This window comes from Lagopus leucura, unplaced genomic scaffold, assembly GCF_019238085.1.
Source record: "Lagopus leucura isolate 7727_CA_CO unplaced genomic scaffold, USGS_WTPT01 Super-Scaffold_100029, whole genome shotgun sequence".
In the NCBI taxonomy this organism is placed as follows: domain Eukaryota; kingdom Metazoa; phylum Chordata; class Aves; order Galliformes; family Phasianidae; genus Lagopus; species Lagopus leucura.
In genome coordinates, this window is record NW_024962280.1 from 1,178,460 (window position 1) to 1,198,074 (window position 19,615).

General features: G+C 44.9%; 1 protein-coding gene across 6 annotated transcripts in view; it reads right to left on the reverse strand.

Moving 5' to 3' along the window:
• Positions 1–16,311, reverse strand: part of VEPH1 (ventricular zone expressed PH domain containing 1) — a 57,785-nt gene extending 41,474 nt beyond the window's left edge. For 4 of the 6 annotated variants that reach the window (XM_042881272.1, XM_042881275.1, XM_042881277.1 and 1 more), the window contains exons 1-5: positions 16,173–16,311; positions 14,482–14,652; positions 6,824–7,119; positions 4,967–5,182; positions 1,523–1,697 (exon numbers count right to left, since the gene is read on the reverse strand). In XM_042881272.1, coding sequence (XP_042737206.1) covers positions 1,523–1,697; positions 4,967–5,182; positions 6,824–6,961 — 529 coding nt within the window. In that variant the 5' untranslated portion in view covers positions 6,962–7,119; positions 14,482–14,652; positions 16,173–16,311. Of the gene's footprint in view, positions 1–1,522; positions 1,698–4,966; positions 5,183–6,823; positions 7,120–8,573; positions 8,681–12,491; positions 12,802–14,481; positions 14,653–16,172 lie in introns of those variants that run through there. The other 2 variants (XM_042881273.1, XM_042881274.1) reach the window with 2 other exon arrangements.
• Positions 16,312–19,615: the final 3,304 nt, after the last annotated feature.

Genomic DNA, 19,615 nt, shown 5'->3' on the forward strand with positions numbered 1-19,615 from the left:
CCAGCAGTGGTTCCTGGCTGCTTTTCTTGCCATTCCTCATACCTGGGATGCTTTGGTTTTTGGGAAGCCTTTTGCTATCTCCGCACTGCTTTGGCCCATTACCAAACACAACCCAGTCATTCCCACTGACTCAGCTGGAATGCTTTCCAACCACTATTGCTTTGCAGCAACTGTGGATCAGCACAGCTTCCCCATCAGCCAGCAGCTACCTCCATCAGCACCCATCCCCTCCTGCCCTGGCTGAGCTGTATCTGAACAGGCCCTTCGCCTGCTTGGAAAACACAAAATAAAAGTATTTGGGAGAGCATTTTGCCAGCACTACCAATGCAGAGTGCCCTCCTGCAACCTGCAGCTCCCCTCTCTGATTATCCACAGCAACATCTGCTGGTGGAATATCATACATACAGGAAGGCCAGCAGTCAGCTGTGGATGTTTGCCACTCTTCTATATTCATGACTGCACTGTAAAACTCATCACACTCCATGTTTCCATTCATCCCCAGTGGTAATACACAACATAAGCATCTAAATCCAATGCCACAAGCCCTAAAAGAATGATCACTACCAACCCACAAAGCCACAGGGATATCCTGCTCCTGGACCAGTCAGTTTGTACTATCCCACAGCTCATACTTATTGATTGCATTTGTCCTTAAACCAATTAGACTAATTTGTACCATCTTAAGCACCACATTACTTTCTAGCTCAGGGTATCTCTCCAAATTAAAAAAAAAAAAAAAAAAAAAAAAAGCCCATTAAAAAAAAAAAGCACAAAATTAATGAATTCAAGGGCTTAACATTTTCACAACAATATTCATGGAATAATCAGACAGCTGTTGCCAATTCTTACTATTACCTGTGCTCGGAAAAACAAACTGATTTTCTCCTACAACAGCACTGTATTGCAACTGTGAAATTGACAACGTTGGCCAGATTGGAATTCCTTTTTTAAAGCTCTGAATATTTCTGGTTCCTTTTTAAACCACAGAAGTAAAATGTAAAGAGTTTAGCAGCAGAACCATCTGAAGCTACTGATGTAGGCGAGAGTGCAGCATCACCATAAGGCTTTTGCATCTGACACAGGGTGGGATCCATTTCATCCTCATTTCTATTTTGGAGTACTGCCAGTGACACTAATAGAAAGGAGAAGAGCCCAGTAACTGCAGCCTCCTATCACAGCTCCTTACTTGCACTCCATTAGCACAGTGCACTAACAGCTACAGAGAGATTTCCTGCCCTGGGGGTCACCTAAACTACAACGAATCTCCCATAGTCCAAAGGGTTCATTAAGTTCACATATTCCCGAGAGGTGTTCCCTGGTTAATTTCTGTTCATTTAGATTGCCTTACTCACTCAATCACACGTTTATGAGCGTTTGTATGTTCCATACACACACGTCACAGGGTGGGCTCGGCGATCTAGTATTAAATGTGGAGGTTGGTGGCCCTGCCTATGGTGCAGGGTCGGAGCTTCGTGATCCTTGAGGTCCCTCCCAACCCTATGGGTTGGATCCACGTTCGTACCTTGAAGGACACTTTTGACAATGGCATCTGTGTGCTCAGCCAGCAGCTCTGCTTCAGCAATGGCAGCCAGGGAGAGGTAACTCGACATGTTTCTGCACAGCTCCTTATTGCCCCTCTGAAGGAATTTCACCGCCACTGGGACGGCCAGGGCCATCACCGAAGGGCGGCTGTAATTCTGCAAAAACATGAAGAAGCTCTGAAAAATAAGCGGCTGAAGTGAAATAAGGCATCTCCTGCTGATAGGAATTGAAAAATAAAGATCAGAACAACGAGGGGGGGACAGGAAAAGCAAAACAAGGGGTCAAGAAAGCTTATGCTTTGGTGGCAGCACTGACAGCAGGCTTCAAAGAAACAGCAAGGAAGGAAATCTAAAACTGCTGCAGCAGGAGATGATTGTACACACATTTCTGTACTTTGCAAGAGGAGAAAACATGATATTTAGTACACAACATACACATGAACTGCTGCAACATTTTGACCAATTCATTTTGTGTTTAGTCCGTCAGGGAAGACAGCAGAAGCCATGTCCACCAATCCAAACAGAACAGGCTGCTTTCACCCCAACGCACAGCAAACCCCTCGGAGCAATTCCTCCGGCTGGGACCCACTCATGCTGCTCACTGTGCCAGCAGAGCTCAGCCCAGCAGCCAGCCCTGCAGAGTGCAGGCAGTGTGTGCCTGCTGCTGAGAGCTCAGCTTTCTGCCCTTCATCCTCCCCTACCCCGTTCCCTTGCCCAGCTCTCCAACCCCAACTGGGGAAAACTTGACCATATGCAACTACATTCACTGCAAAACAGGACATCAGCATGCTGGATAAACGCACAGGAGCACAGGTCTTCCTTGCATTGGGCCCAGCAGTGGTTATTTCTGTGCTTCTCATCCGTTGTTGTGCTTTTAAGAACTTACAGCAAGGCGTGAATACGGCAGCCACGTGTAGTGACAGCCCACAGCCCTCCAGCATCAGTCACCACGCTCTGCTCAAACCGCAGTCCTGTGACATGCTTGTGAAGTGAGTGAAAACAGAAAAGCCTTTTTTTTTGAAGGGCAGGGGAGAGGTGAAAAATAACTGATGGACTCTGAAATCTAAAGCATACCCGTCAAATGAAGAAGAGCACACATGAGTGGATGCGCTGGTAGGCTTGCTCACAGGCTAACCATCAATTTTCCTCTGATAATTAAGACTTCCTTTCTTAAATTGCAGCCAATTTCCCTGAGCACCGGGGTCAGCAGAAATTGTTCATATGCGTGGCACTGATGAAAGCTATCTTCTGGCCTCACACTGGCGAGGTGGAGGTCAGTCTCTTCTCCCATGCAATAGGTGATAGGACAAAAGAAAATGGCACCGAGATGCGCCAGGGAGGGTCAGGTTGGACATAGGAAACATTTATTCTCCCAAAGATTGGTCAGAGACCAGTGGGGGCACTGTCTCTGGAGGTGTTCAAGAAGTGTTTAGATGTTATACTCAGGGATATGGTTTGGTGGGGAAACACTGATGGCAGGTGGATGGTTAGACTGGATGATCTTGAAGGTCTTTTCCAACCCTAATGATTTTATGAGAATGGCACCAAGCTTCAGCAACCCTAGGGCTACATGCACATACAGCTGAGTTTTGAGATCAGAGTGTGGAAGGATTTTCTGCAGCTATATGTGAAATAGCATGCACGGACTGCATATGTCTATTGCCCATTAAGCTTCTGTACATAGCTGCCCTTGAAGCAAGCAGGACATATTTGTATATATGAGTTGAGGACCTACATCCTTTCTGAAGCCTCCTTAATCAGTGCTTTTCTCTCATCTTCCCTCACTTTTGAGCATCTTTTTGAAACCAGAATACAGCGATTTTGAAAAGAATCCCACAGTATGACTATATTTAACTAGAATCTGAAATCACAGGCAACCAGTGGGCCCCAGATGTTACAGAAAGCAACAAAATAGTGAGCAACAGGGGTAGTCCAGACCGAACACATGCTCGTTCTGGAGCAGCCCTGAAAAATATACATTTCAACCCAAGGAAAAAGCAACTCTGTTGTACATATAGCCAACTCTACCTCTGTGAGAGGGATCTGCCCTGGCCATCAGCCTTAGAAGAGCAGGACTGACCCTAATGAAGGCTACAGCTTGCTGCTCAACAAGAACAGAAGAGCGAATTTAAGAGGCTACAAGGACTACAGGGATTGCCACAGCCCCTTTCCATCAGCCCCTGTGTAATATTGGGCTGCAGCAACTCCTGGCGTTGAGGCAGCTTCTTGTGGCAACTGCTGTGTGACCAAAACTGTGTTTCAGTGAGAAAAGCCTTCAAAACGAATAGATCCGTACGCAGCAGCATGTTTAAATCAACGTAATGCCTTGTTACATTTTGGATGAGAGATAGCAAGTAGGAGCCAAATTCTGCCTCCAAGTTACACGCTAGGACTGCGTGCAGAAAGAATGAGAGGATAAGGCTTGGCCTTCTGATGAGTGCTTAAACAGATCTAAAAAATCTGAAGAATGGGATATTTTTTTCCTATAATAAAGATAAAATACTTAGATAAGAAAAGGCTTTAATTCCGACAGAAGAAAGGTTTCATTTGTTCCATTGTAAGTATCAGGGCATGACAGCACACTTAGGAAATTGTGAGGGTGACAATGAAAAACAGATTTTAATAATATGATATAGTACTGTTTGCAAACCTAGGGGACCTCCCTGCTGCTAATATCAACAGAAACACGCTGTGAGATTCAACCCAGCTGTCAGATATTCATTACAACTTCAACTAACCCTCGCGTACCGCATTCAAAACTCAGTTCATGCCTGCCTTTGTGTTTTCTTTCATGCAAAGGAACTTGCTGATAGCAGCTCTGTTTCAGAGAGCAGTAAATGCTTTTATGACTTTCTCATCTCATTTGAGTGAACTCCTTTCTCAAAGCAATCTGTAACAGAGCAATCCCTAAAACATTTGGATAAGGGAACACAGCTGCTGACAGCGCAGACCGAAAGTGAGGACAAGCCATTGCATGCCTCAGTATGGCTTTTAAGGTACTACGAAGACAAGATATGTCTCCAGTCTGGAAAGTTTGTCCAAACCCAGCTACTTGCTGCTGTTTTCTTCCTAAAACCCATAGCAATGCACTCCAAAGCAATTGTTTCTCCAAATGATGGTCCTGTGGCTCCCCCTGCAACTCTTACATGTAATGCAAATAGTAAGAATTAAAGGAGCATTAAGATAGTGAGATCTGGCACTAGACAGGTGCAACATTTCTAAAGATAAGGAAGCTGCAACAGATTTGATTCACTGATATGGATATCACATAATAATATACATTAGCACTGGGGGTCAAATTCTTGGTTTTAAAGACATGCAGCCACTCTCACCCTCAGATAACACAAAGTGCTGCTACCTTTTAGGAGATAAAGCTGAATAGCTGAGGAATGCATGGCACTCCCTCGCCTTCAGCTCCCTCTCACCTGCAAGATGCAGCTCATGATATCAGATGCAATTTTCGCATGCGGCGTGTCCTCGTCTTTGCCAGAAGGCTTCAGATTGTGCTCCAGACACGACTCCCAGAGAGCCACCAGGGCTTTCCCATGCTTCTCTATGGACTCCGTCTCCCTGATGGCAGTGGTGATGCGAGTGATGCAGATTTCCACAACGGCCTGGTCGTTGTCATTGGTTTGGTAGTCCTGGTTGAAATAAAGAGACGTGTGCCAAGCACATCTGGGAGCAGACCCCGCTGCATTAACCAGAAGGCATAAAGGTTTTGGGGCTGCTCACTGTTTGCTTGCTTCCACCTTTACAGTGGATGCTTATCTTGATTGAACACTGATCAGACATGTCATAGACAATACGCTGTTCCAAGTGCTAATGTTCATTACTGCTAAGATAAGGATTATGCTATCACATGATTTTTAATAGGCTGCCCTTCTTGATGGCCTCAAGTTGCGCCAGAGGAGATTTAGGTTGGATATCAGGAAAAACTTCTTTACAAAAAGGGTTGTTAAGCACTGCAATGGGCTGCTCAGGGAGGTGGTTGAGTCACCACCCCTGGATGTGTTTAAAAACCATTTGGATGTGGTGCTCAGGGACATGATTTAGCGGAGGGCTGTCAGAATTAGGGTAGTGTGGTTAGGTTGTGGTTAGACTTGATGATCTGTAAGGTCTTTTCCAACCTGAGCAATTCCATGATTCTACAAGAGATTGAGCTACATGCTTTACAACCACTTGCATGGGATTTTCCTCCCATGAATACCATAAAATATCAAACCAAAACAGTTATATCCACATAGTCACATAAATGCTGGGTCCAAATACTTCCCATCATTTTGCCTGATGTAAGCACAGTTAGCTTCAATTAGTGCTAACACAATAGGAATAAGAAACAAGTAAATAAACTTCATCACAAAACTGTGCAATCCCCCATAATTACTGGGGCACATCCCACATGGCTAGAGAATGGTAGCACTTAGCAGCTTGAAAGGCTGCTGGGAAGAGCAATACCCAGACACAACATCACCATCCCTCAGTCTCACCCATGCTGTTCCACCCTGAAAACTAATAAAGATGAAAGGTGGACCCACGTCATGCCAGAAAATTGCAGTTGTTGCAATATCATGTTGCTTGCTGAGTATCTGAGCATTCAGATACTTCCCCTTCCTCCCACAGGCTGGCACGTACCCTAGCCAGAAGTGCATTTGAGGGGTTTGAGGCTCTGATTCAAGTCTCCCATAGAAGATAATCAAGGAACGGATGGGCTGATCATTAAACTGGATGCAACTTGTTCTGTAACCAGACACGAGTTAAAGGCAAAACACAAAGATGAGGGATGGCACTGGGACAAGATACAAGGGGTTGGGCTCTGGCAATGGACTGCTGCCCTTCAGGAGCTCACCAACCACTGTGTAACCTCACGCTTCTCCACAATGGAGCCAGTGGAGCACTGGTGTAAGCACTGCAATGGGCTGCCCAGGGAGCTGGTTGAGTCACCATCCCTGGATGTGTTTAAAAACCATTTGGATGTGGTGCTCAGGGTCACGATTTAGCAGAGGGCTGTTAGTTAGGGTAGTTTGGTTAGGTTGTGGTTGGACTTGATGATCTTTAAGGCCTTTTTCAACCTGAGCAATTCTATTCTATTTTAACCAGTGCCCTGGCAGCAGCCCCCAAGCCTGGAGCCAGTCCCAGACAAAGGAAAGGAAGCAGAAGGTTTATCTTATATTTCGCTTGGCATTCTTGAGTTTAAAATCTTAAATTGTGCACATCCCCATCTTTAACACTTTGTTAATACAATACATTTAATCTCACTAATTACAGGACAGCATTTCACTTACAGCAGATGAACTAATTGTCCTTATTTGTTCAAGAGCTTCAGAGAGGCTTCCTTCAATTTCAGCATCCTCCAAGGAGAAAAGATCCCCTGCACGTGAAAGGTCCCTTTGTGCCAAAACCAGCCCAAATAAATGGTGCATGGTGGCACTTGCTGCCACTCAGCCAGGCCTCTGCACACACCATGTGCTCGAAGGAGTTAGATGAGGGCAAAACGGAAACAATCCTGTCCATCAGCCATCCATTCAACACGAAGAATAAATCTGCAGCATATTTCAAGACTTCATTCCTCAGCCATAATCTAAAAGGGGGAGAAAAACAAGGAGGAAGAAGTAGTTGATGTACTCACTACCATCCAGTTTAGTGAAGATTTTTAAATGGTACGTAGAGTCAGCATGCGGAACCCCCTGACCTAGAGATGTCCTTAAGCACCTACCATGAACTGCATGCTGAAGGACTTTTGCCCTCAAACACTAACTAGCTAAACGACACGGCTTTTATTAAATAAAAAAAAAGTTTGTCCTCTCAAGGCGGATCACCAGGAAACAAAAAAAGGTTGACTGGGCTAACTGAAACATAGTGCCGACCTCCTTTCTATGGTCAGCAGTAGAGTGGAGCTGGAGTAGGTGTGCTGGGCTGCTTGGTTTTCTGGGTTTGTGTCCTGACTCAAGAAATACGCCATTTGTGAGCTCAAGATAATGACTTTTGTTTAGAAAAAACAGTCACTTTTGATGTCAAAACGATCCCTGCAAACTTTCTGGCTCATGTAAAACAAACATTTGGCTGAGTTGGAGCTATGGACATCTCCTTGGCTGGGGAATGCAACAGAAGACAAGCCAAGCAGGGCCAGGCTCAGCAGGCGCTCACAAAGGACAACAGTCCTGCACTCATGTCCCAGAACTGTGGTGATTAAAGCTTCCTTAGAGGGGACGTTTGACTTAATTACAGGAGAGGTTTGTTGATTTGACTGCCATTTCAGAAGTGTTGTTTGCTATTTGAGGGCTGCCAGGTCTTGCCTCATGTGGACGGGACCCTCTGCTCATCCATCTTCAAAGCAAGAGTTTTCATGGCCAACCTCAGACTCCTGTTCCAAGGAAGGGACAGAGTCCCTTGGGCCCAGAACACCTTGTGTGGACATTGCAAAGACAGGTGCAAATGTTTGCACGTAGAGAATACCTGTCCTTGAGCCTCCAAGAGGCTGCATGACAGCTCTACTGGTGGGAGCAGGACAAGGGTGGTCCCTCAGCTCCAGTCTGCAGTGCATTCTCCTTTCCCACCAACACCATGCAATTTTTGAGTAAGTAAAACAACCTTTTTCCACCAAATTCCTGAACTTTCACTACAGACAAAAGCACAACACTCTTCCCAAGTACAGCAAACAGTCTGTGTTTGAGCTTTAGAAAAGGCCCCATCAGTATGACCTCCTTTTTCACTCAGGTTTGCACTAGATGAACCTGCTGGAGGTGTCAAGAACCACCAGGCAGCTCTGGGCACACGCATTCATCAGCCAGGCACTGCCAAACTCGAGACCATGCACTAGAACACAAACATTTTGCCAAAAAGGCAACAATTTCCTCTTTCTTCATTTATTCGCAAAAAGTATTTCCTGATTTCAAGGATAACAAGAGATTCTCCAAGCATGCTTCCAGACTGGGAGACTGGGCCCATCGTAGTCATACTCAGCAATTCTCAACTTCAAAAATAAAACATCAAAAAGCTACAAACTTTTTTTTAATTGTTATTATTATTTTTTACCTGCTCACAACTCCACAACGGCATCCTCAGCGATGTCTGTGGGTGCAAAGTTTGCATTCTTTGAAACAAAGCCTATTTGCTTTGCTCTCCTGCGACCGTGGGCAACATTCAAGGGCACGGGTGGCAAGCAGGGATTCTGGTGGCAGGCAGTGAACCCGAAGCTGTTAATTGCAGTGCCAGGAGTAAAGCATCTCAGGAATGCAGACTAAAGCAGCCTAAAAGTTACCAGCGGCCCCATCAGGTGACTACAGGCACCATAACGCAGAGGGGCCTTATCTTTGAATGAAACTCTGTTTCTGGGACAAAATACAAAGCCTATTCCACTTGAGTGCAGTTGTTTTTAATAGAGAAAACAGAACTCTCTGTGTTAGTGGAAAGCTATCCTTGCCTGGGAAGAAGGTAAAAAAGCCCTCCGTAAGCTCGCACCGTTTGTTCACTTGTTCTTTTCCTCTGCTGCACAGGAGATTGTCTTTCCAAAGAAAAAATGCTGTCATTCTACAACACTTCCCATGAATATAAAAGAGGGTCTGAAGTTTGCTTTGGCTTCTAACGCTGCATTCAGAAGTAGCACAACGAAATCTGCTCACAGAATTATTAAAATTCAGGAATGGAGACCCATTGAATCTTTTCTTTGAGCTGCAACACTGAAACACGGCCGCCCCTCCTTGGCCTTCTGCAGATGACACCTTACCTGCTGCTGTTATACACACAACACGTCTTGTAAAGCATTTTGTTGTTTCCTTCGGGTTCTAAGAAAGAGGCCTGTTGGACTACTAAACTCAGAGCATGGTTTCTGAGGTGCCTCATCAGTTTGACTTCCCATCACCTATCAGCATTATCTTGTTCAGACAGACAGACAGACATCTCTGTCAGGGCAGCATCTGAGACGGGCACCAGGCACTCCATCAAGAGGAAAAAGGTCAAAGATGCTGCCAAAGTTCCCGACTCCCACACAGATCCCCATCAGCTCAGAGTCTGCAGGGTTAGCAGCAGGGATCTGCCCCTTCGTGTGGTCACAACATGGGAACAAAGCGCTGACTTTGGCTCTCATCGCAGCCTTCAGGTCATCACTATGCAAAAAGTGAGACTCAGCACATCATACAGGGCATTCCACTCTTTTGGGGTGCGCTCCCACATCAGAAGCAAAACTTGGAGGGAGATTTTTCTGCACCTAGATTCTCTTTTCTTAACAAACTGAGAGTTCCCAGGGACCTTGAAGCTGCTCCCCACCAAGGTGAGCCTGGTAACTTGCTGGAGGCACAGCATTCTTACCAAAGTTCCTTATCAGAAGCATTCAGAATAAAAGCTAGCCTGACAGGTTCAGAGCTTAAAGCAATTGAATCGGTCTGTTTGCAAAATAATTCACCCAATAATAGAAGATTAACAACAAAAATTCCACATGAAGTGACATTTGGACCTAAGGGCATCCGAGAGCCAATTGAACTCTAAGCAAAAAAGCTGAGCCTTGAATTTTATCAGAAATTTGGGTTTCGCAGAAGGACATTAGAAGGACAAAATACAATTAAACTGTGCTATTCCACTAAAAATAAAAGGGCAAGAATTGTGCTATGGTATTTTTGATTCACTGTACACGAAGCAACATACACGAGAGGAAGGTGCTCTCAGGATTTTCCCTGAAGAAAGGGACATCCATCACAGGGCTGAGAGGCCAGCAGCCTTGCTGGCCCATAGCAATCCCAGGCACATCACAACCTAATGCTTCACCTATTCTATCCATTAAATATAAAGAAATACATCGATAGAATTGATGCCCTTACCTCACAGATGTGCTGCCATGCTCTGCAGACTGGATGGCACTAAGTGCTTGGGATGCCTCGGATGGAAGATGCAAAAGCAAACCAGTATCAGTAACTCAGTGCCTTTTCAGCAGTCTGTGTGCAGACAGTAAAATATATTCTGCATGATACCACCAGGAGTAAGACTCACTGGGGTTAGTATTTAGGATATGGTCTTACTTTAAGAAATAAATATGAAGCAAAACCCGAAGTCCACTCAAATGGGACCACAGATCTAGTGAACTCTGCAGGAGTTTGATGTTATTCACACACACGGATGGAACAAAGAGAGGTTTCTATTTCCATTCTCTCTGGGGGTGGGGACAAATGATTTCAACTAGTGCATATTTCATTTTATTTCACTTCTCTGTGAACAGGAGGTGGACTGCAATCACTGTCAAAGCAGACTTCCATTCTGTATATACAACAGCATTCCCTTCTCTTGAAATTCTTCTCCCCAGCTCACTCCTAATTCCACAGAATAGATTTTTCCTGTATGTCTCAGTTACAGAACCACTACTTCCAGGACTGATAGATATTTCCTTCTCCACATGCATCCATGCAGGAAAAAAAAATAAGGCCTGGATACATTTCCTGTTAATTTTTGGCCTGAAACTTTCCCAATATTCACACACATAATTTAGGGACAGAATATAGCAAGATATTTCGGACAACTCCTCTCCCCTGTGCGCTACACCAATAATTCAGTTTATTTTTGCGTTGGAAACACATCGAACTTCCTAAAAAAAAAAGCACTCAAACTTTAAATAAAGTTCTCACATTTTTCAGTGAAAGAGAAGGATTAAAGATGATTTTGAAACAGCATCATTTCCACACAGGGTGAACAGAGCACGGCAGTCCCCATGGGGTCGGCTGCATGCATTTAAACTCTTTCCACAAGACCACCATTGTTTGCTGGAAGCCCCTCTGCTTTTTGCTGCCATGACAGGTTTCCACACTTCATGCCACATGGAAATCCTGTGGAGGCTGAGCTGCACCAGATGATGAGACAGGGAATCACAAAGTCTACTAATTACACTATGCTTGATTTCTTTTTTCCTGCCTTGTTGCAGGCTGGGGAGCTGTGAGTTGTCCCAGACATCCAGCTTTAATGAAAAAGGAAGCAACTGTAAAAGAAGGGGAGGCAGCATGCTTTGAGATGCATCTCTTCTAACAGAGCAGCTGTTGGGCAGCAGCCCATCCTCGTGCAGCACTCCTAGGCATGCACATACTCTCTCCTGTGATAAACAGACTGAACAGGGAGGATTTATTTATTGGTCAGGTGCTGCTTTCAGCAAGGCAGACCTCACAGATCTTGGATGAAACTTTGGTTACAAGAACAAAACTGATGCAGAGTGGAAAGAATGCACCTACATGCTCATTAACTCACACTTGTGCAAACACTTGCTAACTCCACAAAAGCACCTACACTTCTTGTTAGATGTCTACTCGGTACCTTATGCACCATGGAGACAATTTTCTGCATCTGAGGGAGGCAGCAGCTGAAGGCTCTCTGAATTCCCTTCTGGAAATGAAAGCAGGAGCAGAGCAAGGAAGGGATTCACAATCCCTGTCGCTTAAGCTCTCCTGCAGTCACTGAACAACCACCACCTGCCCTGAAGTTCCTCCCAGGCACAGAGCAATCCACTCTGATTTCTCTTCAGTGCGTGAATCAACGCGGCCAACACCTTTCCCCATCTGCATTCCCAAAGTTCCCCAATGTGAGGCAATAACAGAGGCAGAATGCCTTCTGAGAGTGAGAGGGGAAAGCAAAACGCATTCACAGCCCAAAATGAACCACTGTCACTGTAGGACTAACACAGAGCATGGCACACCACGACACGCAGGCACTGCTTTTTCCTCTCTCGAGGAAACTCTAAGCTCACTTACAACCCGTTTTGCACAAACATTACTGCAATACAGTTATGCACGCAATAACCACAGCTTTGCATTCACAGAAATCCCAGTAACAGCCGCACTATTAAATACCACATTTCATAAACTCTCAGACATCTCTTCCATTATTTAATATTTGGATGTGCTGCTCAACTTCTTTCCACGCAGCAATTTATTCATTATTGAAAACGTTTCATGAATGCATATTTAAGTTAGTTATTCATACCTCTCAGAAGAGAAACCTCGGAAAAACATTAATAATTGAAGGCAAATTGTTGGTCTTTAGAGAAATTCTGATAAAATCCATTAGGGCTGTCAGTTCCCCTTCCATCCCCCGGTCTCTGGTATGTGAGGCTGCTGGCGCGGGCGCAGCCTTGTCAAACCAACCGTACAGTCTATTCAGTTACCCTGGAGTTGTCATGTGGAATCAAGCAAACAAATATCTTCTCTCCGTTTTCCCCAACTCCAGAACTCAAAAACAGATCAGAACCAATTCTTCACAAAGATTAACTGCTGCAGCAGCTTGAGTAAAAATGCTCGGAGCTTTGATATGGAATTGGAATTAGTTAGGAGGATTTATCAACAGCCAGTGGTTACATTCAGTTAATTAATAACCTGCTAAGAGCAACGAGGAAATTGCAGAAGTTAATGTAAGTTATGGGGCCTCTTGTCAGGAGCCAGTGGGAAGGTCGGCCTTGTTTGGTGTCTTTGGAAGGACACCAGCCAAAGAAAATTCGGGAAGAAGCTGGGCACCTGGTAGGAAATGCATCCCTTCAGGTGGCATTGGGTGCATCATACCCACCCCCAGCACTGCAGACAAAGCCACCCATGTGAGAGCAGTGCCCAGGACCTACCCAAGCACCTCTACAGCTTGCCAGCTGCTCTGGAGGAGTCACATCTAAAGCACTCCGGCAGCATTTTGTATACAAGAAAACGTGCTTTCCCTCCACTTTAAGCATATCTAGATACTCTTCCCCTTAACCTTCTCTCAATAAGTAAATTTCAGATTTCCAACAAATCAGCAGTAACTAAATCCTACCCTACACGTAGTGCAGAACCAACGCAGGGCGATGCCCTCCCCTGGCAGAACACAGGAGCAAACCCACACTGGGTTGTCCCAGCACTGACATTATTCTAATAACAGCCAAAGCAATAAGAAATGAGCCAACTCAGTGCAGCAAAGGGTAAGGTCAGGCACTCCTAGCCAGCTACTGGAAGAAAAGAGACAGCCTGCCCAAACAGAAGGAGGAGGCACTCTTGCACCATTCTTCTTAGGGCTTTTGTCCCTTTACAGCACAGTGAGAATTTAGAAATCATAGATAAAAGAACTCTTTTCCACAGAAGAAGCATTCACTCATAGAAGTTCTCAATTTTAACAGTAAATGTGCTCAGAATAGCTTTTTTTTTCCCCTCCAGATCATTCCAGCATTATCTCCACAACCAAATCAAAACTTAATGGTGGGTGAACACAACATGCCTTTAACAATGCTAAGAGATTATGTAGAAGAATGCGATTGCATTTTCTCCACATCTTCCCTCTAAGCCAGCGTGCACATGACGCACATTTCTTCTTGTCTCTAGGCCTAGAAGAGTGTAAAAGAGGACCTTGGATTTTACTTCTGCATCCAATTCAATTCAAGTCTCAGCACAGTGTGAACTAATGGGTTGATTCCTTCACTCACTGCAAACCCACTTTCAATTTCAGAGGGCTGGAGCACTTCTCCTATGAAGAAAGGTTGAGAGAACTGGGATTGTTTAGTTTGGAGAAGGCTGTGGGGAGACCTCATTGTGGCCTTTCAATATTTGAAAGGAACGTATAAACAGGAGGAGTTATACCTATTTACAAGGGTGGATGGCAATAGGACAAGGGGGAATGGTCTTCAACTGAGACAGGGGAGGTTTAGGTTGGATATGAGGAGGAAGTTTTTCACACAGAGGGTGGTGATGCACTGGAACAGGCTGCCCAAGGAGGCTGTGGATGCCCCATCCCTGCAGGCATTCAAGGCCAGGCTGGATGTGGCTCTGGGCAGCCTGGGCTGCTGGTTGACGACCTGCACACAGCAGGGGTTGGAACTGGATGAGCACTGTGCTCCTTTGCAACCCAGGCCATTCTGTGATTCTCATAACAACCAAAGTAACACACCCCCCAGCATTGAAAAATCTCTTCAATTTTTATTCAGAAGGAAAGCAGAAGCACAAGCTGGTTTTATGCTTACTCAAACTGCAGTCACAACTGATCACAGTCCAGGAAGGCTTATGTGAAAAGGATGAGCGTTGATCCTCTTCTCAGACCATCCATTCTCAGTGTTGAGAGGTGCACGGCAGTGAGGGGTCCCGCACAGAATACATCTTCCTCTGCAGTGAGTGTTCTCTGCTCCCAGAATCATCTGCAGCAGAAACAAAACCAGCAAAGACAGCAGGCTGGGGAATGCAAGGCAAAGGAAAGATCGAGTGTGAGAGACCCAAACGAGCTTTGAAAAGAAGACTGATGGCGTTACTGTGGGGAAAGACAGAGTGATGTGGCACTTCCCCAGCTACGGGCTTCAATCCCTTCCAATCTGTCTGTTTGCTGCAGGGCTTTGCCACGCTAACCTCACCCTTTACAACCCTGACATATTCATACCTTAATTCTTCTCCTTTTCCACTAATGTGCTCATTGCTATGCACCATTAATACCGCCAAGATGAGGAAACTTTCGCTGATGCAAGATGGCACAGAATGGAATCTAGCAGGATCCTGACCCAAGCCACCCACTGCAGCCCTCTTGAAAGCTCCTTGACTTCCCTCTTGCTGTTTATAAAACAAATAACCCACTACACAAAGAGCACAAATTACCACTGAACCGGAATATGCTTGGAAAGACAGATGAAATTAGAGACAGCAAAGAGCATCTGAGGAACCCACGACTCCAAAGCACATAACGCACATATTAAGCAACGTGCTGCAATAAAGCAAGAAGTTTTCACATCCATTTCGCCATCTGGGAAAGGAAAATTGAGTTTATGAAAAGAGTTCTTCCCATCCTAGAAAAAGCTTGCATTGAACCCTCACAATAGCTGTGATTAATTTGTGTCCTTCTTGAACAAAGCCCTGACAATAATGTATTTTGCTAGACTTCTTTAAATAAACTTCTTGTTAGGAAAGAAAGATGCTATTGTTCTCCCCCTGACTAATTGGTGAAGAGAAACAGAATATTTCGTATTCATAGCACTTAGCCTAAATGAGTCATGCTATCTTCTACTCAGACAAAGCAGTTTAATTTTAATAACTACAATGCTGACAGCTACAGTACTGTTCTTGCAGAAGTTTGCTTGTAAATAATTAACAATTGTTGTATAATGACAGTGGTTTTTTTGATAGCTCTATTAATTTCACAGTCAAGCTGGAGTCTCTTTAATTTAGAGTATTCATAAAAATCCACACGCACCAGCAAACCAATGACATAAAAGGCCGATGGAAAAAACCCCACAGATGTCCTCTGAGGAAGAAACATTTCTCCCCAGGAGTAAGAAAGAGCCAATAAAAAGCATACTGACCTTAACTAAGCAACTCTTATTAGAAGATTTTATACCTTTGTTCCCCAGCAGGTATTTCCTCAAGTTTCCTTCTCCCTGTTTGCTGTCCCAGATAAAGGAGTGAATAATGATGCAGGCATTTATGAAGCAATCGTTGGTGTAAGCTGGACTGGTTTATGAGAAGTATTTCTGGGCCATACTGAACGCTACAGCCCAATAATCAGAGCACAAAATGAGGCAATTACACCAAAGTGGAACGTTCAGGGTTGAAAACTCTCCTGCTAAATAAAGGTAGGCATCAACCTAATACTTCTATCAAATTCCATCCATACATACATGCACTCACCCTCCCACATTCACATTCTGCTAGTCAATTAGTGTACTTTCATTACCTGCCTGCATCATTTTCCACTTGAACTGCATCTTCTACTTCAGGCATCTATTTACACTCACACTGTTCCCACGTACATGGCTTTCTTGATTGAGCTGCACAGTTTATGAACCGTGTTAACTGAGCCACATAATTCCACTGCTGAGTTTTATACACTGCACCAAGCAGCACATGCAGTGCTGGAGCAGTGCCACTGCACTATGAGCCCTGCAAGCTGAGAAGTCCTTTAACACTTCTGCTGCTGCTGCATTTTTCACTTCCACATTCTTTTCCCTACTTTCCCACCTGGAAGGATGGAAATCTACAGTTGGCTTAAGCAAAGGTCTTCCTAAAGATAGCCAAGAAAATGAATCAAACTATTGATGGTGGCCCAAGCAACCCTTGGAGAAGAAGTTCAGGAAAACTTACCTAAAGAGAGCAAAAGCAGCTGCTCCCACAAAGAAGAAATTCTGCCTGACTGCAATGGACTGTTTCAATAGGCACTCGTGCTTTGTTTCTGGTAGAGAGCCAGAGGCCTTTAAAAGAGCCCTAGAAGCAGGCAGTAAAGGTATTAGTGATAAGAAAGCAGGAGGACATGCTGTCCTCAGCTGCCTTGAGTTAAGAGCTCATGATCAGGGCATGTCTGCTGCAGAGATACAACGCCTGGAACCGAGATGGATCTGCACCTGCACAGCATCCTTACAAACCTCATTCACCTTATAGCTAACAGTGATTATCCTCTCAGGCTGATAGCTCATCTGTGCCATAGATGCACATTTAAAGTTACTACAGGCATTTAAGCTAACCTTCAAGGAACACAGCATGCCTTGGTGCAAGGAGCTCCTGCCTTTCCTGTGAGCAGCTCCTCCTCTTGGCACTGGGCAGATGCCACAGTAAGAGTCAGTATTTAAACAGTACTGAAACATCTGCTCAGGGTGCTTCAGAAGCTTACCTCTGCTAATTCTATACCTCACAGATGAGCACAGTGCTTTGAAAAACAGGGACATATGGAACAGTGCTTCCATCAGGAGCTCTAATGGCAGTAATGGCATCAGAGCTAAGCAGTCGCAGTTGTTTTGTAACTCAGGGAAACCAGTCAACAATAACCTCAAGGGAGAGGTTATTTAAATTAATTAATACCACCGCTGGTATGCCTATGTGAATTGCTTTCCCAAACATAATTTTGTTAGCCAGATTTGCAGAGGAATGTCTCCGTGTGGAGTGAGCATGAAACCATGTACATGTAGGGTTGGAAAGGCCTCAAGAGGTGAGGTAAGCCACCTCATTATGTTGAGCAGGAGCCATCAGGTCTAGGCACACCCAATATTTTCTGTTCTGTTCTTGCTTCCCTGAGAGAAGTGCTTCAACACCTCATAATTAGGAACTGCCTGGTAGCAAAACACTCCTTCCAATTCCGTTACAGATGACAAAAGATTGCTGCTTTGTTACCCAGCCTGATTTGGATGTTGTGTTGAGGGACATGGTTTAGTGGGAGCTATTGGAAATGGGTGAACGGTTGGACTGGATGATCTTTTAGGTCTTTTCCAACCTTGGTGATTCTGTGATTCTATGATTTTTGCTCTCTCAAATGTCTCTGGTGGACCAAACACCCCCTGCAGCTGCTCAGCAGCCTCAGCTTTTCCTGCCCCCATTCCTGAAGCTCTGGGTTCTCATTTGTCTTGTACAGTAACACTGAAAGTTCGTTTCTCACATCTCATCAACAGAAGAGATCTGTGCAACCTTCCTGAATATCTTCAATTTCATTAGAGTCATTTCACCTTAAAAATTACAAGATCTAGTTCAAATTTACAGTCTTGGAGTACCTTCACTCACGCCAGGCTGTACACTGAGAAAGGGATTAATGTCACACACATATACAGACCAAAGACTTCATTTTAATGGCAAGGCAACAAAGAAATCCACTTAATGACAAGTTCTCTGGCTAATGTATTATTCATTTTGTTATGTGTCAGTAGAACAAAATTGTATCCATAAATATATAATGCTGTACATATCTCTTCTGCGTAGTTTACATTTATGGGATAATTGCCTGTCTATCAGTACAATGTCCTATCTTTATTCACTTTTTCACTGCTCAGGTCCCTCGAGGCCTGCTAGTGCTCTCAGGACCTTGGCACAAACCTTTCCCAGCGCCGTGCTCCTCTCACAGTGTTGTTATTTTACCCTCTCCATCCACCCGTGTGATCTCTGCACTTGCTGCCCTTGCACGGCCCCAGGCTCACACCCAGCTTTTGGGGTACACGCTGTGTGGGTTCCTTGCATGGAGAATGCCTTTCCCTGGGTGGCACCAGGCCTGAGCCCTGCTGCTCCCTGTGCCCTTTCAGAGCCAGCTGTGGGCTGAGGAGCACAAAGGAGGGATGTGGTCAGTGGGCACGGTGAGGTTGGGTTGGACTTGCTGACCTTAGAGCTCTTTTCCAGCCTTAATGATTCTGTGAAGCACAGAAGACCCCGGCCATCCCATCCTGTCATAACCGATGCCATGTGGGCATCTCAGCCAAAAGCTTTTGAGGCGTGGAACAGAATCCATCTCTTCCCCAAGCCCGTGTCCTGCTGCAGACATGCACAAAGCTGCACGCCTTCACCACTCAGCAGCAGATGAGCCTCATGGACACAAATGGGACTTCCTCAGTGCCAGGCAAGCACTGCTCAGCTGCCAAAGCCAACACGGAGCCATGGTTTGAGCAGCAATTAAACCAGCACAATGCAGACACTGAGCTTTGCTTTAATCATCCTCCCAACCCTGTGTTAATTAGCTAGACAGCAGTAACTACAGAAACAATGAGAATAGAAGTAAAATTGTATTAAAAATTCAGTAAATTATACAACATTCCTTCCTATCAAAATACTTTAAAATATTCATGCTTGAAAGTACATATCCCACAAAGACCCCAGGACTGTTCATTAGATTGCTTCCTTTCTTGGATCCTTGATTGCTGTTACCAATGAAGTGAACAGGCAGTGCTGGCAGCACCAGCAGGTCCGGGGGCACTGCAAAGATATTACTGGTTAATACAGCTGTACAGATTCTTTGGAGTAGAAGGGCTGACATGGATATCAGCCAAAAAAAAGTTGTTCTTCCCTTGATGGAGCCTTTTTTTGGGTGCCATATCTATTAGGATTATGAATGTCATCGTTATTTATTTAATCTCACTTTTACATCTACACACAGGGCTTTCAACAGCACGGTCTGAGAGCTGGAAATCTGTGTCAGAAGTCCAATGGATGTACAGCCTGGGCACCAAAAGCCTAGATTTTGGAATTCAATGGGGGGTATACAGGCCCTTCCAGCTGTACTCTGCTGCCATATCTGGTGGACTGAATGACCCCCAGAGGTCCACGCCAACCCTTACAATTCCACGATTACTGCCATGCAGCGGGCGCTGCTGCCAGGCCTGCAGCCGGCACTTCCGCAGCTCCAATGCGGATTTCCCCCACTTTTTAGAC